Below are 26,602 nucleotides of genomic sequence, written 5' to 3' on the forward strand. Positions count from 1 at the left end.
CCTTTTATTTCAAATGCATCTCTGGGTTATTTGTGGGGCATAGGAATTCGTTCATTCCCCCCCCCCCCAAAAAAATATATAGTCCGGCATGTAAAACATTCAGGGGTAAGCAAGGAAATAATAAAAGAATCAGCTGAACAATAATTAAATTAAAACAACACAACAATACGGAAGAAGTAAAAATAAAATCACAGATGGGTGAAGGGGAACGGGGGTGTGTGTGTGTAGGGGAATTTGAAATATTATTTATAAAAAGCTTTAATATAAAATTTCCAACTGTGTTGTATTTGTATACAGCAAAGAGAAGTTTAGAGTAATTAGGTATATCTTTATTTAGTTGTGTAATTGCTTAGAAAATGAATATGGATGTTGAATTGATGTAATTTTTCTTTTTTCGGTGATATATATATAAAATCTGGCCCCCCACAAGGTCTGAGGGACAGTGGACCGGCCCCCTGCTGAAAAAATCTGCTGATCCCTGCACCAAAAAGTCCCAGGCATTTCCAGACTCCTGGATCTTGTCCCCATAGATGGAGGCGGGGGGCGGTCTAGGGCAGGGCCCTCCTTGCCCGTCAAGAGGGAGGCAGGCCGGCCCCCTCCCCAGGAAGGATGAGCAGGTGAAAAGCAGCTTAAGGAAGATCGGTCCAGCCCCCTGACCCAGGGGTGGGGGATAGAGAAGGGATTAAGGACAAAGTGATTACCCCAAACTCTCCTCCACTGTCCTTGTTCTCGTTGGATAATGGGATGCTCTCCCCCCTTGGCAGGGCCTGATCCTGGATGCAACGTTGGCTGGTTTTCTCCATTGCCAGCTGCGTGAATCTGCGGTTGCACCCACCCCAATCTCCGAGAGAAAAGGGGATTCTCTCTCTCTCCCCCCCTCAATTTTTTTTATTAGTTTTCACAAGATTATAAACAAACAAACAAACAAAAACACAAGACAAACATAAATCACAGCCTTATTGAAAATTCCAGTTATTAACTTTGTTAAGTGACTTCCTCGCTTCCCCTTGGTTGAATTTCATTGCATGTCCTTTGAACGGTTTTCCAAATCCCAATTTTTATGAAATTTAACTTAAACATTAACATCCTTAGATCTTCACCTTATGGAATTAAACATATTAATTAATCACTTAACATAAGTAAGATCCTAAGCCCATTATGTATCTGCAAGCTATTTCCGGTTAATTTAACTTAACATATTTTACTAAATAATCATAAAATTTATTCCATTCTTCCTGATTCTCTCTCTTTTTAAATTTTTATTCATTTTTCTTTTTCATTCATTACACACATCTCAAATTCTTAACATTCACTATATATTCCTCCTCTCCAAGGTTTTCCCCAACTTCCACTGCTGGTTCGTTTATCTTTTCACCCATTTTGCTATCTCTTAACAGAAAAAAGTTATTAATAACAGAACATCAAACCTAACGACGTAAAAAAGTACACCATCATCTTTCACTGTCTTCTAATGCTAAGAATGTGAATGTTTATTTCAATCCTGCCATCAAGTCTATTAACTTTCTTTACTTCAGCAAATATACCGTATTTTTCGCTCTATAAGACGCACCAGATCACAAGACGCACCTAGTTTTTGGAGGAGGAAAACAAGAAAAAAAATATTCTGAATCTTAGAAGCCAGAACAGCAAGAGGGATCACTGTGCAGTGAAAGCAGCAATCCCTCTTGCTCTTCTGGCTTCTGGGATAGCTGCGCAGCCTTCATTCGCTCCATAAGACGCACACACATTTCCCCTTACTTTTTAGGAGGGAAAAAGTGAGTCTCATAGAGCAAAAAATACAGTATTCCTCCCTCCTTCCTCTCCAAGGTTTTCCCCAAGTTCTGCTTCTGGTTCGTTTCTATTTTCACCCATTTCCCTTAACAGAAAAAGTTATTCATAATATAACATCAAACCTAAAGATGTAAAAATAACAGAAAGTACACCATCATCTTTCACTGTCTTCTAATGCTAATAATGTGAATGTTTATTTCAATCCTGCCATCAAGTTTATTGACTTTCTTTGCTTCTGCAAATATAATAGGAATGGCTCCCAATCTTTTCCCAAAGTCTCTGTTGTCTTTTTCTCTTAGCCTGTCATTTTTGCCAGTTCTGCATAGTCCATCAACTTCTCTTGCCACTGTTCTTTCGTTGGTATTTCCGCAGTCGAGAAAAAGGGATTCTCAACAGATACCTCAGGCTTTCTCTGAAGGAGAAATTGGAAATATACATGAGCAGAAGAACACAAACCTATACAGTGGTACCTCGGGTTAAGTACTTAATTCGTTCCGGAGGTCCGTTCTAAACCTGAAACTGTTCTTAACCTGAAGCACCCCTCTAGCTAATGGGGCCTCCTGCTGCCGCTGTGCCACCGCCGCGCGATTTCTGTTCTCATCCTGAAGCAAAGTTCTTAACCCGAGGTACTATTTCTGGGTTAGCGGAGTCTGTAACCTGAAGCATCTATAATCTGAAGTGTCTGTAACCTGAGGTACCACTGTATAAATAGCAGAATGTAGGCACCCTATATATAGAAAGGAGCAACCACATTGTCTCTGTTTTTTGTGTTGAATAAAGTGGTACCTCAGGTTAAGTACTTAATTCATTCCGGAGGTCCGTTCTTAACCTGAAACTGTTCTTAACCTGAAGCACCACTTTAGCTAATGGGGCCTCCTGCTGCCGCCGCACCACCGGAGCACAATTTCTGTTCTCATCCTGAAGCAAAGTTCTTAACCTGAAGCACTATTTCTGGGTTAGCGGAGTCTGTAACCTGAAGCGTATGTAACCTGAAGCGTCTGTAACCCGAGGTACCACTGTAATGGGGCACAGTTGGGGGTCTGCCAGCCCCTTTGGGTGTCATGGTCCGACGTCCTGGCAGGGTCCCCGTTTCCGGCATCCTAGAGCCGCTCCATCAGTCTGAAAGGGTAGATTTCTAGCCATTGTGTGCCCCAAAGCTAAGCATTTAATAACAGCAGAAACAGCAGGCACTTCAGTTCCAAGAGAACGATGAGCAAGTTATCTCTCTTTTTTTGTATATAATTTTTTTGAATTTTCTGTTTGTTTTACCATTTAAAGTACTCCTTTTCACATCCTTTTTTTTAAAAAAAAGAGTTTATTAGACAAACAGGTTCTTAAAACACATGCAATACAAACAAAATTACATTCACTATGTTATAAAGATTATAAATATAAAAAGGAAAGAATGGAAAAGAACAGAAGAAAGAAAAAACAAAGAGGAAGAAGAATGAAAGTGTGAATAAAGGCAAAGACATAATGTTATTCACTGTTTGAATCAGCAAAGAAAGGAACTTCCGACTATGCCCATTGTCCTACCGTAATTTACAATTAAACTATTATTTACACAATTGCGTGAAGTTGTTTTTTGTTAACTTAATTTAACTTTATCTAACAAATACTTTTTATTGCATAGCTCATTCAATATCAGCCAGAAAGCATTTATTATTGCAGTGCCCTTTGAGTGTCGCTGTGGGTTAAACCACAGAGTCTTGGACTTGCCAACCAGAAGGTCGGCGGTTCGAATCCCCGTGACGGGGTGAGCTCCCGTTGCTCGGTCCCTGCTACTGCCAACCTAGCAGTTCGAAAGCACGTCAAAGTGCAAGTAGATAAATAGGTACCGCTCCAGCGGGAAGGTAAATGGCATTTCCGTGCGCTGCTCTGGTTTGCCAGAAGCGGCTTAGTCATGCTGGCCACATGACCCGGAAGCTCCCTTGGCCAGTAAAGTGAGATGAGCGCCGCAACCCCAGAGTCGGCCATGACTGGACTGAATAGTCAGGGGTCCCTATACCTTTACTTACCCTTTGAGACCCTCGGACCCCTGACTTCGTGACTCCTTGCTTCTTGATCCTCGGACCCCTGACTTCGTGACTCCTTGCTCCTTGATCCTCGCACCCCTGACTTCGTGACTCCTTGCTCCTTGATCCTCGGACCCCTGACTTCGTGACTCCTTGCTCCTTGCTCCTCGGACCCCTGACTTCGTGACTCCTTGCTCCTTGCTCCTCGGACCCCTGACTTCGTGACTCCTTGCTCCTTGCTCCTCGGACCCCTGACTTCGTGATTCCTTGCTCCTTGATCCTCGCACCCCTGACTTCGTGACTCCTTGCTCCTTGATCCTCGGACCCCTGACTTCGTGACTCCTTGCTTCTTGACCCTCGGACCCCTGACTTCGTGACTCCTTGCTCCTTGATCCTCGGACCCCTGACTTCGTGACTCCTTGCTCCTTGATCCTCGGACCCCTGACTTCGTGATTCCTTGCTCCTTGATCCTCGCACCCCTGACTTCGTGACTCCTTGCTCCTTGATCCTCGGACCCCTGACTTCGTGACTCCTTGCTCCTTGATCCTCGGACCCCTGACTTCGTGACTCCTTGCTCCTTGATCCTCGGACCCCTGACTTCGTGACTCCTTGCTCCTTGATCCTCGGACCCCTGACTTCGTGACTCCTTGCTCCTTGATCCTCGCACCCCTGACTTCGTGACTCCTTGCTCCTTGATCCTCGGACCCCTGACTTCGTGACTCCTTGCTCCTTGATCCTCGGACCCCTGACTTCGTGACTCCTTGCTCCTTGATCCTCGGACCCCTGACTTCGTGACTCCTTGCTTCTTGACCCTCGGACTCTTGGCTTTCTGACTCCTGGCTTCTGGACCCCCATTCCTGCTCCCACCCCGCCATCTTGCCCCTGGTCCTGACGTCCCCAGCTGGGACTTTGATCGCCTGTGAAAAGGACTGTGACAACATTGTGCGCTGTTGCTGGCCTCTCCGCAGCCGCCGGGGCAGCGAGGCGTACAGAAACCCCGCTGCCCCTCAGGGATGCTGTGTGGTCCGTTGCCAGGGAGACGCAGAATCTAGAACTCTGAGTGGCATCTCAGGTGAGAAGGATGCTCTGTGCAAGCGTGCCTCCAGCTTGTCTACGAGGCTGACTGTGCTGGGGTGCGGGAGAAGAGGGGAAGGTGTTCAGAATGTGACCTTCTGGACCAGAGTGCCAGAGCTTCTGAATCATCTCACAGATTTGGCCCGGGAACCATAAATCCACTGATGGAGCAGCCTCCAGACAGTAAGGAGGAGGGGTGTGCTTTGAAGGTCAGAGAGAGGGAGGGAGACAGAGAGCGAGAGAGATGGGATTGTGTTTGGAGAGAGGTGTCGTAGACACTGATGATGGTGATGAATTGAATTTTTACACTGCCCTATACCCGTAGATCTCAGGGCGGTTCATCACGTAAAATTGCAACAGCAAAATCACAAAATAAATAAGTAAGTACCTTGGGTTAAGGGACACGGGTGGTGCTGTGGGTTAAACCACAGAGCCTAGTGCTTGCTGATCAGAAGGTCGGTGGTTCGAATCCCCACGACGGGGTGAGCTCCCGTTGCTCGGTCCCAGCTCCTGCCAACCTAGCAGTTCGAAAGCACATCAAAGTGCAAGTAGATAAATAGGCACCTCTCCGGCGGGAAGGTAAACGGCGTTTCCATGCGCTGCTCTGGTTCTCCAGAAGCGGCTTAGTCCTGCTGGCCACATGACCCAGAAGCTGTGCGCCGGCTCCCTCGGCCAATAAAGCGAGATGAGTGCCGCAACCCCAGAGTCGGCCACGACGGGACTTAACGGTCAAGGGTCCCTTTACCTTTACTTTGGGTTAAGAACTTAATTCGTTCTGGAGGTCCATTCTTAACCCGAAACTGTTCTTAACCTGAAGCACCACTTTAGCTAATGGGGCCTCCCACTGCTGCCACACCACAGCCGCACAATTTCTGTTCTCATCCTGAAGCAAACTTCTTAACCTGAGGTACTATTTCTGGGTTAGCGGATTTTGTAACCTGAAGCGTCTGTAACCCGAGGTAGCACTGTAATAAAAATAAGAACAAAGACAAGCCAGGAACACCCCTTTTCATAACATGTTTAAAAGGGGATTGGGTAGGCCAGGGGTCAGCAACCTTTTTCAGCTGTGGGCCGGTCCACCGTCCCTCAGACCATGTGGTGGGCTGGACTATATTTTTTTGGGGGGGGGGGGGAAACAAATTTCTATGCCCCACAAATAACCCAGAGATGCATTTTAAATAAGAGCACACATTCTACTCATGTAAAAACATGCTGCTTCCCGGATCGTCCGTGGGCCGGATTTAGAAGGCGATTGTGCCGCATCCAGCCCTTGGGCCTTAGGTTGCCTACCCCTGGGGTAGGCCCAGATTTTGTCTTTCCTGCAGGCTCAGAGCTGAAATGCTCTTTAAGTTTGTTTTGCACCTCTGAAAAGGTTTGTCTGCCGCCTCCAGCTGCTGTCGCATGATCTCTGCTGCCCCCTGCTGGACATAGTGGCAAATGCAGACATAGTCCCGGACTGCAGTCGGACAGTTATCCCTGTAGGATGCAGGTAGGGCCGGCACACTGTCTCAGGCGGCCGGATCAGTAGGGGCAGCAGATCTTTAACTCCCCCCCTTTGTTCCTCATGTAGATCTTCACTCACCTTTCTTCCTTGGTGGTAGGGGCAGGGGGGGCAGGGGGAGATGTGGAGGGGCAGGGACAAAATTTAATAATAATAATAATAATAATAATAATAATAATAATAATAATAAATAATAATTTATTTATGCACCGCCCATCTGGCTGAGTTTTCCCAGCCACTCTGGGTGGCTTCCAATCAAGTGTTAAAAACAATACAGCATTAAATATTTAAAACATCCCTAAACAGGGCTGCCTTCAGATATCTTTTAAAGATAGGATAGCTGCTTATTTCCTTCACATCTGAAGGGCGGGCGCCACCACCGAGAAGGCCCTCTGCCTGGTTCCCTGTAACCTCACTTCTCGCAATGAGGAAACCGCCAGAAGGCCCTCAGCGCTGGACCTCAGTGTCCGGGCAGAACGATGGGGGTGGAGACGCTCCTTCAGGTATACTGGACCGAGGCCATTTAGGGCTTTCAGGGTCAGCAGCAACACTTTGAATTGTGCTCGGAAATGTACTGGGAGCCAATGCAGATCTCTCAGAACCGGTGTTATGTGGTCCCGGCGGCCGCTCCCAGTCACCAGTCTAGCTGCCGCATTCTGGATTAATTGCAGTTTCTGGGTCACCTTCAAAGGTAGCCCCACGTAGAGCGCATTGCAGTAGTCCAAGCAGGAGATAACCAGAGCATGCACCACTCTGGTGAGACAGTCCGCGGGCAGGGAGGGTCTCATCCTGCGTACCATTTGGAGCTGGTAGACAGCCGCCCTGGACACAGAATTGACCTGCATGTCCAAAATGACTCCCAGGCTGCGCACCTGGTCCTTCAGGGGCACAGTTACCCCATTCAGGACCAGGGAGTCCCCCACATGAGGGGACCGTTCAAGAGTCCCCCCCCCTGCACCCCTATGCCTGAGAGTTGCATCCAGCCCCCTCCCTGACAGGCCAAGGAATCATGAATTGGGTGGCGCATAGGAAGCTAGGAAGCTGCTTGGTCCTGAGCTATTGTTCTGCGTAACCCAGTGTTGTCTACCCTGGCAGGCAGCTGCTTCCAGGGTGTCAGGGCAGAAGGCCATCTGCAGATGCTCCTCATCTGAGCTCAAGCCCTTACCCAAACAGGCACACCTGAAGATGCCTAATACTCAGCCGCCCATCATCACAGTGATCCATGTGATGGTCTCCTCCAGGCTTGACTACTGTAATTCGCTCTACGCGGGGCTGCCCTTGAAGCTGTCCCAGAAACTCCAGCGGGTGCAGAATGCTGCAGCGAGGCTCCTCACGGGGTCCCTGCCATGGGAGCGTATTCACCCAGTGCTTTTCCAGCTGCACTGGCTCCCGGTGGAGTACAGGGTCAGATTTAAGGTGCTGATTTTGACCTTTAAAGCCCTTCACGGCCTAGGACCCTCGTACCTACGGGACCGCCTCTCCTGGTCTGCCCCACAGAGAGCCTCAAGGTTCATAAATAGCAACGCCCTAGAGGTCCTGGGCCCTAAGGAAGTCAGATTAGCCTCAGCCAGAGCCAGGGCCTTTTCAACACTGGCCCCGACTTGGTGGAACACTCTGTCTCCTGAGACCAAGGCCCTGCAGGATCTGATCTCTTTCCACAGGGCCTGTAAGACAGAGTTGTTCCGCTTGGCCTTTGGCTTGGAGCCAATTTGATTCCCTTCCCCTCTTTCTTTTTCCTTTCTCCTCCTGTGATGAGGCTGCATTTTAATATTTTATGTTGTATTTTAATCTTGTTTTTAAGTTGTATTCATTCAACTTGTTTTTATTATTGCTTGTTAGCCGCCCTGAGCCCGGCCTTGGCTGGAGAGGGCGGGGTATAAATAAAAAATTATTATTATTATTATTATTATTATTATTTATTATCTAGCTCAGTACTGTCTAAACTGACTGGCAGCAGCTGTCCAGGGTTTCTGGTGGGGACTGAACCTGAGCTATGTCCCTTCCCAGATAGGAACGCGGGAATTAATGCTGAGTCCATGTAGCTCAGTATGGGCTGCTGGGACAGGCAGCAGCTCTCCACGGGGAAGAAAATACCTTGAGCCTTCTGAAGTTCCAGGCTGCCATCCTAGTTTAGGCTGAGAGGCAGAGACTGCCCCGGCCAGGTCACCACCAGCCAGGGGGATTTAAACCCCGGCCTCTCCCAGGAGGTCCGCGCGGGTGCTTCGAGTTTGCGTGCCGGGTGTTTGTGTGTGCCCAGTTGGGGACAAATGTGGGGCTGGGCTGTGGGTCCCGGCTGGTGCTCAGCTTGCTCTCCTACCGTAGGGTGTGCGTGCCAAGCGGACAACGCCGCCTGCTCCTTGGTGCGCGTCGATTCCAGCGCTTGCGCTTTGGAATAGCAGAGCTCGCCAGGTGGGAATGCGCATTTCGAGCGCGGCGCGCGTGTCTGGGGGCATGTCTGAGTGTCGGGAGGTGGGGGAGAGCCACGCGCTGATGCTCCCCGGCTCGGGACATCTGCCAGGATGTGCGAGTGTATGCGCTGGCCCCCTGCAAAAGCACAGGCGTGTCGGTGGCGCTGAAGTAGTGAGGTTTTAACCTTTGGCTAAAGAGCAGGCCTCGCCAGAAACGCCACGAGCCGGGTGTCCATTTATGTGCGCGTTTTGCGCTTTGTTGCGAGCTCTCCACAGCGGTTACGCGCGCGGAATGGCGAGCCGGAGACGCCTCCGATGTTTCCCGCTGGGCACCCGGGCGGCAAAAAAGCTCGGCTGCGCGCTCCTGGGTACCGATTTCCAGCGCGCAACAGAAAGCATCTTTGGGTACCGGCGCGAGTGCGCCAAAAGAGGTGTCGCGTTTGGGTTGCTCCAGCCCGGGTTGTGAGGATGGGCTCCGGGTGGCGCCAGCCCTCTGTCTCTCTGTGTGTGTGCGCCTTCCGCCAGCCTGGGGGTGGGCCCTGCCTCCTCCCCCTCCTCCCCTCCCCCTCCTCCCCCGCCTCCTGCTTCCCCCTCCCCCCCTCCGTCTGCTTTTTCGCTCCAGAAACAGCCATGGAAGCAGCTGAGACGCAGCTGCTTGGGAGGCGGACGGAGAGAGCAGGTCAGTGATGGGGGGGTTGATGGAGAGGAGGGGGGCGCAGCCCCAACTCCCTCAAGGACCCCCGCAACCCCCCTGCTCCCCTCCCCTTGCATCACCGCAGCCTTTCCGTTGCGTCCCCTCCCTCCATCTCCCTTCCAAGCGCCTTCACCTCTCCAGGGTCTCTTCTTTCTCTCCTCCTTCCCGTACACCCCCTCTTTCTCCTCCCCCTCTCCACTTTCCACCTGTGGCTGCCCTTCCCCCCACCCCGCCGTCTTGTGCCCATCTTCAGCCCTCCCCGCTGCGACCCTTCTCCACCCATCTCTCTCTTTGCAAAAATATAGTCATACCTTGCGCTGATGACATCACGGGCGGTGGTTATGTCATCCGGCGGGCGAGGAGGGTACGTGGTGGAAAGTCCAGTCTCTTTGCTACCCGAGACCCTTTCCCCAAATATACACCTCTTGAGGAGTCCCGGCCCCGCTTGGAGAACGGGATTTGGGGGCAAACCGGTGGAGAAAAAGGAATGCAAAACGGGAGTTTTTCTGGAGAGTGCGCGTCCTGGTGTAGGGGGAGGTGGGTTTTTTGGAAATGCGGCTAAATTGTGTGTCTCTAACACACACACACACACACACACACACACACACTGGACGCTCCATCCTTGCGATCATTGAGGAGTTAGTCCGTTTTCCTGCCCCCCTTCCCCGGTTCCATCTGGACCCCACCCCCTTGAAATTGTGTCTGAAAGGGCTGCAGCGAGAAAAGGGCTTCTCTTTGTCCAAGAGGAATTGAATCTCTCTCTCCGCCCCCCTCCAGCTGCCCACCCGATTTCTCTCTCTTCCCCCCCCCCAATTGACCCAGTTACATAACCCTCCAAGAAAGAAGCGAGGATGCGATCTTCGAAGACTTGTTGTGGAGGCCTTGGGAAGAAATGTATCCCATTAGGGATGCATGCGTCGGGTGGTCTGTGCCCCATAACAGAACGCTGGTGGGGCTTGGGGGCTGTCCAGCCCTCCCCACCCTCACCCCAGATTGCCCCACTCAGCAGACACTGCAGCAGGCAGAAGTTCAAGGGGCAGATGCACGAAAGCAGTGCAGTTAACCTGTGGAACTCCCTCCCACAGGGATTTCAAAGAAGGTTAGACAAATTCATGGAGGAGGAGAAGAGGGTTATAGAGGCAGCAATGCTTCTGAATATCAGCTGTGGGAGGGAAGAGGGCTCTTGTGGTCGGATCCTGTTTGCGGGTTTCCCACAGGCCTCTGGCTGACTGCTGTGAGAAGAGAGTTCTTGATTCGATGGGCTGTTGGCTTGACCCAGCAGCCTTGTCTTGGAATCACCGAACTGGAGAGTTGAAAGGGACCCCCAGGGGTCATCTAGTCCAACCCCCTGCAAGGCGGGAATCTCAGCTAAAGCATCCATGACAGAGGGCCATCCGACCTCTGCTTAAAAACCTCCAAGGAAGGAGGAGAGTCCACAACCTCCAGAGGGAGACCGTTCCACTACCAAACAGCTCTTATCATCAGAAAATTATTCCTGATCTTTAGCCTGAATCGACATTTGTTAATTGAAGCCATGAGTTCAGGTCCTACATCCCAGAGCAGGAGAAAAAACGTTCTTACATTCTCATAAGGTAATAATAATAATAATAATAATAATAATAATAATAATATTTTTTTATTTATATCCCGCCCTCCCCAGCTGAAGCCAGGCTCAGAGCGGCTAACGACAATAAAAGTAACACAGCATTCTAAAATCAATTCATTCTAAAATCAATTCAGAATCAAATTAATGGCAACCATTGGGCTAGAGTTCTGTGAGGATTACCGAAGGAGGGAGTCAGACTGTGCCTTGGCCAAAGGCCAGGTGGAACAGCTCTGTCTTGCAGGCCCTGCGGAAAGATGTCAAGTCCCGCAGGGCCCTAGTCTCTTGGGACAGAGCGTTCCACCAGATCGGGGCCACAGCCGAAAAGGCCCTGGCTCTGGTTGAGGCCAGCCTAACCTCCCTGTGGCTTGGGACCTGCAAGATGTTTTTGTTTGAAGACTGTAAGGTCCTTCGTGGGACATACTAGGAGAGGTGGTCCCATAGGTACGAGGGTCCTAGGCCGTAAACATGTGAATGTTTAAAGCCCTAAATGACTCAGGCCCCAGAGGGGAACCTCTTGAGAGTTCCTCCATCCTCTGAGGCTCAGGATGGTAGCCTGGGAGAAAGGGCCTTTTCTGTGGTGGCCCCTAATCCATGAGACTCCCTCCCCACAGAGGCACGTCTGTCACCTTCATTAAACAGCTTCTGGAGGATGCTGAAGACACTTGTCTCTGGCCTTTAACCCTTCAGGTGCATGTTTTTTAGGACCCATCTTATTTCTGTAACTGCAAGTTATTTTAAACTGATCTTAACATTTTGGGGACACGGGTGGTCTGTGGGTTAGACCACAGAGCCTAGGACTTGCTGATCAGAAGGTCGGTGGTTCGAATCCCCACGACGGAGTGAGCTCCCGTTGCTCGGTCCCTGCTCCTGCCAACCTAGCAGTTCGAAAGCACGTCAAAGTGCAAGTAGATAAATACCTCCGACGGGAAGGTAAACGGCGTTTCTGTGTGTTGCTCTGGTTCGCCAGAAGCGGCTTAGTCATGCTGGCCACATGACCCAGAAGCTGTACACCGGCTCCCTCGGCCAGTAAAGCGAGATGAGCGCAAAACCCCAGAGTCGGCCACGACTGGACCTAATGGTCAGGGGTCCCTTTACCTTTACTTAACATTTTAACGTTCAAAATCTTTTGAGCCGGCCTGGGGGAATATTAATAAGAATAATGAGCTTGCCAGGTCTCACTTGACTTGAGGGGGCAGATCTTTATTTCACAAGAATCAGGGAGTCTGAAGAGCCTTTTCCCTGCCTGCCTCGTTCCCCAGGGGGCTGCTGTCGGTTAGAATAAAACAGCCATTGTGAGCAAATGCTCTGAATAACGCAGCTTCTTTGCCCCCGTTGAGAACGACAGCAAAAACTTCTCACACCACGTTGCGTATTTGATTTCTCTCTTGGCCTCTTAGAACAGGGCTGCTGTTTAGCATTTGTCTAATTAACAAAATATAGATGCATCTTACTAGACAAAAGACCTTTAGAAGATAATAATAATAATAATAATAATAATAATAATAATAATAATAATAATTTATTATTTATACCCCGCCCATCTGGCTGGGCTTCCCCAGCCACTCTGGGCGGCTTCCAAAAAAATATTAAAATACTGTAATACATCAAACATTAACAACTTCCCTAAACAGGGCAGCCTTCAGATGTCTTCTAAAAGTCTGGTAGTTGTTTTTCTCTTTGACATCTGGTGGGAGGGCGTTCCACAGGGCGGGTGCCACTACCGAGAAGGCCCTCTGCCTGGTTCCCTGTAACTTGGCTTCTCGCAGGGAGGGAACCGCCAGAAGGCCCTCGGAGCTGGACCTCAGTGTCCGGGCAGAACGATGGGGGTGGAGACGCTCCTTCAGGTACACCTCTAATGAAGGAGACTTCATTACAGTCAAGAAGTGCACCCTAATGTTTAGCCAAAATAACAATAACTTATTATTATTATTACAGTGGTACCTCGGGTTACATCCGCTAACCCAGAAATAGTACCTCGGGTTAAGAACTTTGCTTCAGGATGAGAACAGAAATCGTGCTCCGGCAGCGCGGCAGCAGTGGGAGACCCCATTAGCTAAAGTCGTGCTTCAGGTTAAGAACAGTTTCAGGTTAAGAACAGACCTCTGGAAGGAATTAAGTACGTAACCAGAGGTACCACTGTAATTATTATTTATACCCCTCCCATCTGGCTGAGTTTCCCCAGCCACTCTGGGCGGCTCCCAATCGAGTGTTCAAAACAATACAGCATTAAATATTAAAAACTTACCTAAAGAGGGCTGCCTTCAGATGTCTTTTAAAAATAGGATAGCTACTTATTTCCTTCACATCTAATGGAAGGGCGTTCCACAGGGCAGGCGCCACCACCGAGAAGGCCCTCTGTCTGGTTCCCTGTAACCTCACTTCTCGCGATGTGGGAACTGCCAGAAGGCCCTCAGCACTGGACCTCAGTGTCCAGGAGAACGATGGGAGTGGAGACGCTCCTTCAGGTATACAGGACCGAGGCTGTTTAGGGCTTTCAAGGTCAGCACCAATACTTTGAATTGTGCTCGCAAACGTACTGGGAGCCAATGGAGATCTTTCAAGACAAGTGTTATGTGGTCTCGGCGGCTGCTCCCAGTCACCAGTCTAGCTGCCGCATTCTGGATTAGTTGTAGTTTCTGAGTCACCTTCAAAGGTAGCCCCACGTAGAGCGCATTGCAGTAGTCCAAGCGGGAGATAACAGGACCCCCTTTCTTTTATTTCTAACCTTAAAATTGGGCCTGTGACTCAGCTGCTGCTCAGAGGTTTGCAGAACGGAGTGCAAATTCATAAGAAATTGTTGCTGATGAGTTAATTTATATAAAGCATAAAGCCAGGATAGCTTTGCAAGCGCAAAAACCAATTGCACGAATATTAAAATATAAACACCCATAATTAAAATGCACGATAAAGCAATTCCATTAGAACATTACAGTATAGGCACCCATAATTAAAATAGGCAAGGAAGTAATTCCGTTAGAACAACACGGTAATTAAAACAGAAGTCTGGGGTGGAGAACTCTAGGGAAAAGCCTGCCTAAATGGAGGGGGTGATTTTAAAAGCCGGCAGAATGACAGTGTAGATGGGGAAGAGCAGTAGCTCAGAGGTAGAGCGTCTGCAGAGGGTTCTGAGTTCGATTCCTGACACCTCCAGGTAGGACTGAGAATGCCTTCAATCTGAAACTCAGACAATACTGGACTGGATGGACCAAGTGTCTGAGGCACCTTCCTGTTGCTGGAAACCCCAGGAGGGGAGGGGGGAGTTCTTATGGGCAGATCCTGCTTCCAGGTTTCTCCCCTTCCTGCTTCCAGCCAACAGAGGACACTGGGGTTATCCCCATATGGGATAGATCCCCATGTATATACTTTGTAACTAAGTCTGCCTTCAGGGATCCAACTGTGAACTGATGATGTGAGTAAACATCTTTTATATACTTTACACAAGATTGTGGTGTGTTTATTCTTTTAAGAGGGACGTGGGTGGCACTGTGGGTTAAACCACAGAGCCTAGGACTTGCTGATCAGAAGGTCGGCGGTTCTAATCCCCGCGATGGGGTGAGCTCCCGTTGCTCGATCCCTGCTCCTGCCAACCTAGCAGTTGAAAAGCACGTCAAAGTGCAAGTAGATAAATAGGTACCACTGCGGTGGGAAGGTAAACGGCGTTTCCGTGCACTGCTATGGTTCGCGAGAAGCGGCTTAGTCCTGCTGGCCACATGACCCAGAAGTTGTACTCCAGCTCCATCGGCCAGTAAAGCGAGATGAGCGCCTCAACCCCACAGTCGGTCACGACTGGACCTAATGGTCAGGGGTCCCTTTACCTTTACCTTTAAGGGAACTTAGCAGGAACCGGATAGTGAGAGGCTTACACGAGCCTGCAACCAGTTATCCGCTGTGTGTTTAAAAGGGGAATGTAAAACTCTACTAAGTAAAGGAACTTGCTAGCGCAAGTTAGGAAGGATATGAATAAACAATATATCCTTTCCTGCCTACCTGGACATTCCCACACATCTGCCTCCTGTTGAAGTTCTTCTTGTCTGCCAGAAGATGGCGAAAGCTGCTTGCGTTAACATGGTGGGCGGCCGACTCCCCTTTCTTAGAGGTTTTTAAGCAGAGGTTGGATGGCCAACAGCAAGGGATTCAGTACTCTCAGGGGGTTGGACTAAATGACCCCTGGGTGTCCCTCCAAACTCTACGATTCTCCTCTCCCGTTCTCCCTTTTGCTGACAGAGGCTTGTTTCCTCCCAGGTGAGGTGGAGACCCCCAATGTCGAAATAAACGAGTTGGAGGAGGAAGATGAGGAAGATGAAGAGGAGGAGGAGGACGACGACGAGGTGGAGGTCAGGAACTTGGACTCTTCGGACGACGAGAAAGAGCCGGACGAGGAGAAGCAGCTGGAGTTGAGAGCCCAGGTGATGCGTTTGTTGGACGAGCTGGAAGAAGTCCGGGAGGTGGCCCTCAAGCACGAAGGGGATTCCCTCGAATTGCAAGGTGGGTGTCTTGCCTCAGGGCTGCGGGGTCCCTGGAACGTGCCAATTTTTTCAGGCCGTGTCAGTTTCCTCCAGACGACCCACTTGTGGAGCGATCTGCTTGCACAAATCTTATGCAGAAAGTTAGATCATATGTCTGCTCTTTGGTATTCGTTCGCACAGACTGGCTTATGGTTCCGAAAGTGGGTGGTACCTCCCCCCGGGGGTCGGTGAGATTACCAGGTGGTGCCAAGGGGGCAAGGGGGAAAGCAGAGAGGAGGCCAGAAGTGTAAATGACGCTCAGGCTATGAAAAGTTGGATCAAGTCCATGCATGTTATGCCCATCATTAAATTAAAGGTAAAGGGACCCCTGACCATTAGGTCCAATCGTGACCGACTCTGGGGTTGCTTCCGACTCTGGGGTACAGCTTCTGGGTCATGTGGCCAGCATGACTAAGCCGCTTCTGGCGAACCAGAGCAGCGCATGGAAACGCCGTTTACCTTCCCACTGGAGCGGTACCTATTTATCTACTTGCACTAGCATGCTTTTGAACTTCTAGGTTGGCAGGAGCAGGGACCGAGCAACGGGAGCTCACCCCGTCGAGGGGATTCGAACCGCTAACCTTCTGATCAGCAAGTCCTAGGCTCTGTGGTTTAACCCACAGCGCCACCCGTGTCCCTCATCATTAAATTAAGTTGCTCTAATTAAGTTATCTCCCGCTTGGACTACTGCAATGCGCTCTGTGTGGGGCTACCTTTGAAGGGGAACCGGAAACTACAACTAATCCAGAATGCGGCACATTATTGTGAAAATCTGGACAGAAAAGTTTAGCCAATTTCTGCCTGGACACTGCTTTCATCTGCAGTATTCCGGGTATGTCTGGGAAATTCTGGATGTATGGCAAGCCTAACAAGGCCCCATCCAACCGCCTTAAGGACTCCACTCTGGGTTTGTGTAGGAATTTCCCCTGAGCCTCTTCTTCCTCAGAATTTATCCCACAAGGCAGCAGGTAGCATTTAATACAGTGGCACTTTGGTTCTCAAACGCCTTGGTACTCAAACAGCTTGGAACCCAAGCACTGCAAACCCAGAAGTAAGTGTTCTGGTTTGCGAACTTTTTTCAGAAGCTGAACGTGCTCTGTTTGTAGTTTTGGTTTTGGTTTTGTCAGAGGCAGAGCTAGCTGCTCCGGCTCATGGAGCGGCACACATGCTGTGCTCCTGCGGGCAGGGTTAGCTGCCCATGGGGGCAGGGTGAGGGGCAAGTTTCCTGGGGGGGCACCCATGGTGATGTCACCCCCCCCGGATGACACCTCGGGCGGATTGCACTCCCCGCACCCCCATTCCTCCACCAGTGGTTTTTGTGACTGTGTGGAACCCAGTTCAGCTACTGATGGATTGTGTGACTGCAGTACATTGTTTATTGCTTTCATTTTATGGATCAGTGGTCTTGTTAGATAGTAAAATGCATGGTAAATTGCTGTTTTAGGGGTTGTTTTTAAAAGTCTGGAACAGATTCATCCATTTTGCATTACTTTCCATGGGAAAGTGCGCCTCGGTTTTGGAACGTTTTGGTTTTGGAACGGACTTCGAGAACGGATTAATTTGGAGAACCAAGGGACCACTGCAAATGGTAAATGTGCAGGCAGCTTTTAAGCAACATTGCGCAGGGACTGCCAAGCTCAGCCTTGGCTCCCCAGACAGGATTTCACTTTGCTTCTGTAACGGAAGCCGGGGTTTCGGAAAGACAACTGTGCAACACAGAGGAGCCATAGCAAGGAAGGTGATCTGCAGGTTGCTTTTGAGAAGGTGGAGCTCCTGGCTTTTGAATTTGTAGCTGCCTGCTCAAAAGGGTTAACGATTGATTCTGCTTTTTCTCTCTGCGGCAGGGTTGCTGGAAGACGAGAGACTTGCCAGTGCTCAGCAGGCTGAAACCTTCACGAAGCAGATTCAGAGACTCCAAGGTCAGTCCTGGCCTCTGTGTGTCTTTGTTTGTGTGTGTAATGAATTGATTTCCTGATCTAATGCAATTTTATTTAATGTGTAATTATGCCACATTTTCCCGAGCTGGGATTCAAGGCAGCTCCTGACATTTGAAAACTTCGCTATAAAATAGCGGTAAGCCAAAAAGACACAACACGTAAGGAAAAAGGGATGGGGTTGGAGAAGGAAAAATAAAATGCAAGCGTAGGCATCTGTTATTAACAGTTAAGGTTCTTACTGGAACCAGCAGGGATGGGAGTGGTTCATGGAGCCCAGCGTGTTTTAACTGTTTACAATTCTGAATTTTAAATTGTTATAACCTTCCCTGGGACCTCCTGGTGGAGAGCGTGGAATAACTTTGATGCTGGGGATGATAATTGCAAAGTAAGAAAAACTAGTTGAAAAGGATAGCTAAAATGCGTCAAAGCACATTTAGAAGCAGGAACTGAAAATATAATTTACTCTGACAGCAGCCCAGGCATCAGTGTTGTCTAGACATTGGTTTCCGAAGACCTGGCTGAACTGGAAGGTCTTAGTCTGCCAATGGAAAGATAATAAAGAGGGAAAATTCTAATCTCTCCTCAATATGGGAGCAGCCGCGGAAAAGGCTCTGTGCTACCAGCCGTGTTTCTGAAGTCGAGAGGCTGAGAGGAGATTCTAAAGGGCACTGGCATAGATGTGAGCCCGTCACTGTTGCCAGGGTTTGACTTGGTCTAAAACTGCTCCGTTGTGTCTCGGAAGCCGTTTCCTCCTTCCGTAAGAGCTCAGGCAAATTGGTGGGGGACTTCATTGGTGTCAGAAGTGGGATGTATCACTGGAGGGAAAGAGTTCCTTGCCCAGCCCCAGGTGGGGAGGACTCCCTGGTCCTGAATGGGGCAACTGTGCCCCTGAAGGACCAGGTGCGCAGCCTGGGAGTCATTTTGGACTCACAGCTGCCCATGGAGGTGCAGGTCAGTTCTGTGTCCAGGGCAGCTGTCTACGAGCTCCATCTGGTACGCAGGATGAGACCCTCCCTGCCCGTGGACTGTCTCGCCAGAGTGGTGCATGCTCTGGTTATCTCCCGCTTGGACTACTGCAATGCGCTCTATGTGGGGCTACCTTTGAAGGTGACCCGGAAACTACGACTAATTCGGAATATGGCAGCTAGACTGGTGACTGGGAGCGGCCGCCGAGACCACATAAGACCTGTACTGGCTCCCAGTACATTTCCAAGCACAATTCAAAGTGTTGGTGCTGACCTTGAAAGCCCTAAACGGCCTCAGTCCTGTATACCTGAAGGAGTGTCTCCACCTCCATCATTCTGCCCGGATGCTAAGGTCCCATACAATTCCAAAATTTGCAAATTCAGTTGCTACAATTCCACAGGCACTCACACACGTAAATGGCAAATGTAGAAGAAAATCCTACGGATACTAGAGAGGACCCACAGGTGGGTTAAACACCTGTTTGTAGCACCGTAAATGCAAAAATTAAAATAAAAAATAAAATCATAACTGCACTGTAAAATATGGGGAAAGCAATGAACGACATTAGAATTAATTGCACAACGGTCTCAAACTCGCAAATCGGCAGCAAAACATTTTTTGGTCCCTTCTTACCGTATGTCTGTTTTGGCAGCGATACCGTGAAAGCCAATTTTTGCAAGGTCGCAAATTTAAGCCACGCTATTGGGGCCAATATGGTAATATTCTAGTGTATATCATTTTGGCTTTGTAATTGATCTTCTGGCCCCATTCCAAACACAAAAGTGGGGTTGGGCTAGATGACCTTTGGGGATCCCAAGCAGAACTCTACAGTTCTGCGAAGGGTCACCCCTTTGTCCCTGGTTGCGGCCCCTCTCCTCCCGCAACTCTCGCTTTCTTCCTCCCCAGTTCGCTCGCTGGCCTTTTGATGTATTTATATATATTTACAATAATATTTATTAATTTTCAATAGACATAACAAAAAAGAAAATACGCAACAACACAATAGAGAAGTGAAAAAGAATTTAAAAAAAATAACAAACTTAAAATACCTGTCTGGGAACTGCCATCAGTGCCGGAGGGAGAGAGCAAAATCCGGAGGGATTCCAGAGAGTGTCCCGGGATGGGGAGAGGCAGCCCATCTTCTGGGGAAGAGAATCAGCGTAGCACCAGTGGAGAAGGGGGCAGATGGGGGAAGCGGCGAGGCGGTCCCATGACTCCTTGCCGGGAACCAGCGGGGAAAGTAGGGGTCCTCCGCTGCCTACGCCCTCCTTGCGCAGAAGGCTTTTGAGCAGAGAGAGTAGGAGGAGACTAGGCGTCAAAGAGCTTCTTTGCTGGAAGAAGTTTAAGAAACGCCCACTGACGGATTCTGCCAGCGACTGAGACAGCCACAGGTGAGTGGCTGTCCGGACAGAAAAGGTTCACTCAGGGAACCCAGCCAGGTGTTGGCACCGGCTTACGCACGAGCAACCCCTAGAACCATTACAATACCAAAACAGAAAAAAAGAAACTCAATTAATTAATTAAAATTCATTTTCATAAACATTTTAGTTGACTTCCTCTAATCTCCTCCATCTGAATTTCCTCTTAATTTGAATGTAGCAGTTTCCAATATCATTATTTCATAAAACAATATTACAGTTGTATTCGAATTTCTTTACCTTTCTTATAGTACATTTTCTTATTTATATATTTAATTTAGTCCTAGGCCTGATTGGTTCTTTTAAGTGGTTACATGTCTTTAATATTAGAATATTTGTTCAAATAGTCTTTAAATTTCTTCCAGTCTTCTTGGTAGTCCTCTTCTTTCTGGTCACGGACCTTTTGATGTATTTATAGGCCCAATAACTCAGCTCCTTCTCGTCGAGCGAGTGTTAATCTGCGCAGAATGCTGCTATAAATAGCCTGGGCACTGTACGGAGGACGCCACGTGTCCCCGGAGCGGCAGGTGGCGAGTCTATATGTGGCGATGCCGCGTGGGGCTTGAGCTATCCATGGGGACCGGGGATGGGTTCAGCCTCGAAGGGCTGGCGCAGGGAGGGACGGCAGGCGGGCAAGACGCTGGGACAGCCTCAGGACAGTTTGGGGTTCAGAGGAGGCCAACTGGTTCTTCCCCAGGGTTTTTTTTTGAACCGAGCTTTCACCGCTAGGCGCTGCTGCCTCTTCTCGCTGCAACCTCCGAGATCCCCGGCAGTTGTGAGAGTAAAGCACTGGGAAAGGATCTGGAGGTAGGAGTGCACCTCGCAGCCTTGTAAAGGTAAAGGGACCCCTGACTGTTAAGACCAGTTGCGGACGACTCCGGGGTTGCGGATCTCATTTCACTTCATTGGCCGAGGGAGCCGGCGTACAGCATGACTAAGCCGCTTCTGGCGAACCAGAGCAGCGCACGGAAACGCTGTTTACCTTCCCGCTGGAGTGGTACCTATTTATCTACTTGCACTTTGACGTGCTTTCAAACTGCTAGGTGGGCAGGAGCAGGGACCGAGCAACGGGAGCTCACCCCGTCATTGCGGGGATTCGATCCGCCATCCTTCTGATTGGCAAGTCCTAGGCTCTGTGGTTTAACCCACAGCATCACCCGCGTCCTGCTTTTTCAGGTTAAAGGTAAAGGTAAAGGGACCCCTGACCATTAGGTCCAGTCGTGGCCGACTCTGGGGTTGCGGCGCTCATCTCGCCTTATTAGCCGAGGGAGCCAGCGTACAGCTTCCGGGTCACGTGGCCAGCATGACTAAGCCGCTTCTGGCGAACCAGAGCAGCGCACGGAAACGCCATTTACCTTCCCGCCAGAGTGGTACCTATTTATCTACTTGCACTTTGACGTGCTTTCGAACTGCTAGGTTGGCAGGAGCAGGGACCGAGCAATGGGAGATCACCCCGTCGCGGGGATTCGAACCGCCGCCCTTCTGATCGGCAAGTCCTAGACTCTGTGGTTTAACCCACAGCGCCGCCCGCATGAGAGCAAAGCACTGGAAAAGGATCTGGAGGCAGGAGTGCTCCTCACCGCCTTGACACCGATGCAAATTGAGGAGATCTGCACCAGATGGAGCTCGTCTCCCATGCAAAGGCAGATGCTGTCCATCAAACCAAGTCACAAATCTCCAGCACGGCTTTGTTGGAGGGGCCCTCTTCTCTCTTCACGTCCTGCTCCGGGCTGCATTCTTTGAAATTCCAGTAAATCATAGAATTGGGACCCCAGGGGTCATCTAGTCCAACCCGCTGCAATGCAGGAATCTTTTCCCCCCTCCAATTTTTTATTCTGTTTATAACACAACTAAACAACACAAACAGAAACACAAATACAAACAAATTCTTGTCGTATCCTTATCATCTTTAGCAGTTTACATGTATCATAATTTCTAACCATTTTTTAAAATCACGCTTACTTTTACCACAAAAATCTTCACATTTTATCACTTACAAATAATACTATTTTAAAATACATTGTCTTCTACTTCTAACCCTACAGCCTATATCCACTTCCAAAGCTATTCTAACATTTAAATATTTTTTTCAAATATTCTTTAAGCTCCTTCCAATCTTCTTCCACTGTCTCTTCTCTCTGGTCTTGGAGTCTCCCAGTCACTTTGGCAAGTTCCATGTAGTCCATCATCATCATCTGCCTCAATGCAGGAATCTTAGCTAAAGCGTCCCTGACAGGTTGGCTGTCCAAGTTCTGCATAGAAAACTTACACGGAAGGAGAGTCTATCATCTCCTGAACTAGTCTGTTCCACTGCGGAACGGCTCTCGCCATCAGAAAGCTCTTTTTCTTGATGTTCAGTTGGAATCTCCTGTCTTGTAACTCGGAGCCACGGGTTCGGTTCCTACTCTCTGTTGCCGGAGAAAAGAAGCTCGCTCCATCCACCATGTGACAACCTTTGAGATATCAGTTGAATGAAAATAACAGGAGGACAAGTACACACACCAAAAAGCAGAGCAGTATATCTGGAAGAGACGGGTCAAATAGGCAGAGGACGCTAGACCTTTAGGAAAGCCGAATTTCACATTGTACCACAAAGAGGGAGTCCTGTGTCTCTGTATTTGTGCACATGTAAGATAAAATCCAAGGTACATGGGTGTCGCTGTGGGTTAAACCACAGAGCCTAGGACTTGCCGATTGGAAGGTCGGCGGTTCGAATCCCCGTGACGGGGTGAGCTCCCGTTGCTCGGTCCCTGCTCCTGCCAACCTAGCAGTTCAAAAGCACGTCAGAGTGCAAGTAGATAAATAGGTACCGCTCTGGCGGGAAGGTAAATGGCGTTTCCGTGCGCTGCTCTGGTTCGCCAGAAGCGGCTTAGTCCTGCTGGCCACATGACCCGGAAGCTGTATGCCGGCTCCCTCGGCCAGTAAAGCGAGATGAGCGCCGCAACCCCAGAGTCGGCCACGACTGGACCTAATGGTCAGGGGTCCCATTACCTTTACCTTTAAGATAAAATCCTAAGTGACATTGAGTTGCTTAGGTGCACCATGGGTACAGACTTGTATTTCTAAATGATGACCTCCTGGCTTTATCTTTTTTATAAAAACCCCGCCAACCGATTACCCCGATGGTGTCCTAGTTTACTACCTGCAGGGAAGATTTTTGCGTGTACGTCTATACGTTAAGAAACATTCAGAACAGCGCTGCCACCTGCAGTCTGAAGTGGCATAGGTAAAAAGGTAAAGGTAAAGGACTCCTGGATGGTTAAGTCCAGTCAAAGGCGACTATAGGGTTGCGCCGCCCCTCTCGCTTTCAGGCCGAGGGAGCCGGCGTTTGTCCACAGACAGCTTTCCGGGTTCATCTGGCCAGCATGACCAAACCGCTTCTGGCGCACGAAGGACCATGACAGAAACCAGAGCGCACAGAAACGCCATTTACCTTCCCGCCACAGCGGTACCTATTTATCTACTTGCACTGGCGTGCTTTTGAACTGCTAGGTTGGCAGGAGCTGGGACCGAGCAACAGGAGCTCACCCTGTTGCGGGGATTCGAACCGCTGACCTTCCTGGATCCCTTGCCTCAGGCATCACCTGAACCAAGTCTGGGGCCTGATTCTGAAGAGCCCCAGTCTGCACAGGTTCCCCTGCAACAAGGACCAGCTGGACCGAGTCAGGGGCCTGAGCCTGCCCTGGCTCTAGATGCAGGGATGACCTCGTGGCCTTCAGCTGAACCATCACTTACAGCTGCTCCACTACCGGTTGGGTCAGGAGAGGCTGAGGCAGCCTCTGGGTCTAGTAACCCACCAACGTCTCCCGAGCTGCAGAGACTGAGGTCTGAGAGAAGGAGAGACCTGAGTACTCACAGGAGGAGTGCTTGCCTTCGAGCGAGACAGGGAGGTGAGTTGCCGGGGGATCAGGACCGGCCGTTACCCCGACAGAGATAAAAGGCGGTCGGACCCCGCCCCAGGTTGCGGGAGCAACACTGCTGTTTGCCGGAACCTGCCTGAGACCCTGCGCCTGACCTAGCCTGGTTTCCTGCCTTGACCCTGTCGGACTGACTCCTCACGGAACTCTTGGATTTGGGACCGGGCCTGGACTGCGTGGCTCGGGTTAACCCCCAGCACACCACTCCGTGCAAAGTGGAAAGGAGCTGGCCCTCTGCTGGTCTTGGGGGCCAGCCGGGCAGATGCCCAGTCTTGCCACCACACCTCATTTTGCAAAACTTGTAGTATGGCTCTACCAGGAATCAGTCGCTTTGGAGAAGAAGTGTGGAGTGACTCCCCAGGAGAGCATAAAGTAAAAGGTAAAAGGACCCCTGACCAATTGGCCCAGTCGTGGCCGACTTTGGGGTTGTGGCGCTCATCTCACTTTACTGGCTGAGGTAGCCGGCGTACATCTTCTGGGTCATGTGGCCAGCAGGACTAAGCCGCTTCTGGCGAACCAGAGCAGCGCACGGAAATGCCGTTTACCTTCCTGCTGGAGCGGTACCTATTTATCTACTTGCACTTTGACGTGCTTTTGAACTGCTAGGTAGGCAGGAGCAGGGGACTGAGCAACGGGAGCTCACCCCGTCGTCGCGGGGATTTGAACCGCCGACCTTCTGATCGGCGAGTCTTAGGCTCTGTGGTTTAACCCACAGTGCCACCCACGTCCCTTCCAGGAGAGCATACTTCTGAGTAAATGAGGAAAGGTGATTTCAGACCTCTTGAAACCAGCCCTGATCAACTTTCTTCTTGGCAAGATGCTGTCTGCAAAAAGACTCTCCGCAGCCAATTTTATCAAAGTAGCGTTGGTGAGCCAGACCCAATAGTTTTGGAGCTGTAGATTTTTTAAAAACATACTGCTTTTTCCCTCGCTTGATATTTATAGACCGGCTTTTAACAGAAGGGGGCTTGCAAGGTGTATTTAAAAATACAGTTTTAAAACGGCAGCAGCAGAGATGCAGGCTGTTCCCTATGTTCTGTGTGGCTGGGATTCCCCCCCCTGCCCTCCGACCTTTGGCAAAAGTGCCAGGTTTTCTTGCTTTATGCAAAAATCCTGGCATCTTTGGAGAAGGGCTGGGAAAAACCTGTGTCTTGAACATAGACAATGTGGAGCCAGATGGACAAAGGATTTAACTTGGCTGAAGGCAGCTCCCTGTGTCTTTAACAGTCATGCCTTCATGCTGTTGAAGAGAGAAAGAGAATAAGGCTCTGTTCTGGGGCTCTCAAATCCCTTGCTACAAAAACGCAAACTTTTGAGATCAAAACAGACACATTTCCCTGTAACCTAGCAATCACATGTAAACACTGATGCATTTTGATTATTGTTGAATTGCTTGTTTTGAGTACTCGTGATGCTTGCAGATTTGACAAGGATAGTAATATAGAGAATTTCATGGGTGGGGGAAAGCAACATGAGTATACACCCGAAAAATGTGTATTTTTATTTTTATTTTGCAACCATTCTGTTCATTCAAGTGCAAAATGACATAGTTAGGATGTTCCAAAAAGCAGCCTCATTAAAACTGCTGCTGCTATTATTATTATTATTATTATTATTATTATTATTATTATTATTATTATTATTATTAAACCAAGAGCAGCGGAAGCTTCAGATCTTGGGGTCCCTTGGGAAAAAATGCCTACAGTAGACCCCCTTCTTGCTCGCCCTTGTACCCTATTACAGCACTGCCTCCAGCAACTTGGACATTTTAGACTACAACTCCGTGATGGGAATTGTTTGGTCTGGGTGTTCATCAATATGCGGATGATACCCAGCTCTACCTCTTTCAAATCAGAACCAGTGAAGGCGGTGAAGGTCCTGTGTGAGTGTCTGGAGGCAGTAGGAGGATGGATGGCACAAGGTAGCAGCCAAGCACATACATAGATCAGCACAGGAAGACCGACCTGGAACCATTTTGACTCCCAAACTGACCATATATTTTCTCTGCAAGGTCAAAGGAAAATGGAAGAGCCTCCCCATTGTCATTTCCTTCACAAATCCTGTCTTAAGGGCACATTTAAGGTATGAATAGGGTGTGAGCCTTCATTACAGAAGACTGGCCAGGCTCCCCAGGCAATCCAATCAAGTAACCTGCCAGACAGGAGATAAACAACGACAGGAGTAAAACAACATTCAAATTTCTAGTTACAGATAGGTAGCCGTGTTGGTCTGCCATAGTCAAAACAAAACAATTTTTTTTTCCCAGTAGCACCTTAAAGACCAACTGAGTTAGTTCTTGGTATGAGCTTTCGTGTGCATGCACACTTCTTCAGATACCAAGAACTCATACCAAGATACCAAGAACTCACACTTCTTCAGCTCATACCAAGAACTAACTCAGTTGGTCTTTAAGATGCTACTAAATAATAATAATAATAATAATAAATTTATTCAAATGTTCTGTTTTAGACCGTCTTTTCTGTGATGTAGGTGTGATGTATCTGAGGGGTGGTCTTAGGTTACACCCCTTCTGTGATGTATGTATGATGTTTCTGGGGGTGGTCTTGATCTACAGGGTGGCAATTTCAAAAGTCTTTATAAGGCCTTGCGCGCCATTTTTCGGGGTTCCTTCTCTCCTGCGGGTGAGGGGAGCACCCTGTTGCAACAGATCAATAAAGATCCAGCTTACTAGCTGCTTTGCTTCTCAATATTCTCTGCTTGGCCTCTGTTATCTTCTCCAACCAGTTGGGAACCTATGTAGGGACTCTAT

General features: G+C 49.3%; 2 protein-coding genes across 6 annotated transcripts in view; one reads left to right on the top strand and one right to left on the bottom strand.

Annotated features, from left to right (window-relative positions):
- Positions 1 to 3,197: 3,197 nt before the first annotated feature.
- Positions 3,198 to 5,009, bottom strand: LOC309379805 (uncharacterized protein; the record flags this gene model as incomplete). Its single annotated transcript, XM_081929258.1, has 3 exons — positions 3,198 to 3,972; positions 4,094 to 4,854; positions 4,944 to 5,009. 3 exons carry the CDS (start codon positions 5,007 to 5,009, stop codon positions 3,693 to 3,695), a joined length of 1,107 nt encoding a protein of 368 aa, XP_081785384.1. The 3' UTR covers positions 3,198 to 3,692.
- CCDC136 (coiled-coil domain containing 136) overlaps positions 4,873 to 26,602 on the top strand; it is a 40,457-nt gene continuing 18,727 nt past the window's right edge. For 3 of the 5 annotated variants that reach the window (XM_081927167.1, XM_081927166.1, XM_081927169.1), the window contains exons 1-3: positions 9,383 to 9,468; positions 15,314 to 15,574; positions 17,439 to 17,513. In XM_081927167.1, coding sequence (XP_081783293.1) covers positions 9,420 to 9,468; positions 15,314 to 15,574; positions 17,439 to 17,513 — 385 coding nt within the window. In that variant the 5' untranslated portion in view covers positions 9,383 to 9,419. Of the gene's footprint in view, positions 5,064 to 9,368; positions 9,469 to 15,313; positions 15,575 to 17,438; positions 17,514 to 26,602 lie in introns of those variants that run through there. The other 2 variants (XM_081927170.1, XM_081927168.1) reach the window with 2 other exon arrangements.

Source organism: Podarcis melisellensis (genome assembly GCF_964234715.1).
Source record: "Podarcis melisellensis genome assembly, chromosome: 10".
Taxonomy (NCBI): Eukaryota; Metazoa; Chordata; class Lepidosauria; order Squamata; family Lacertidae; genus Podarcis; species Podarcis melisellensis.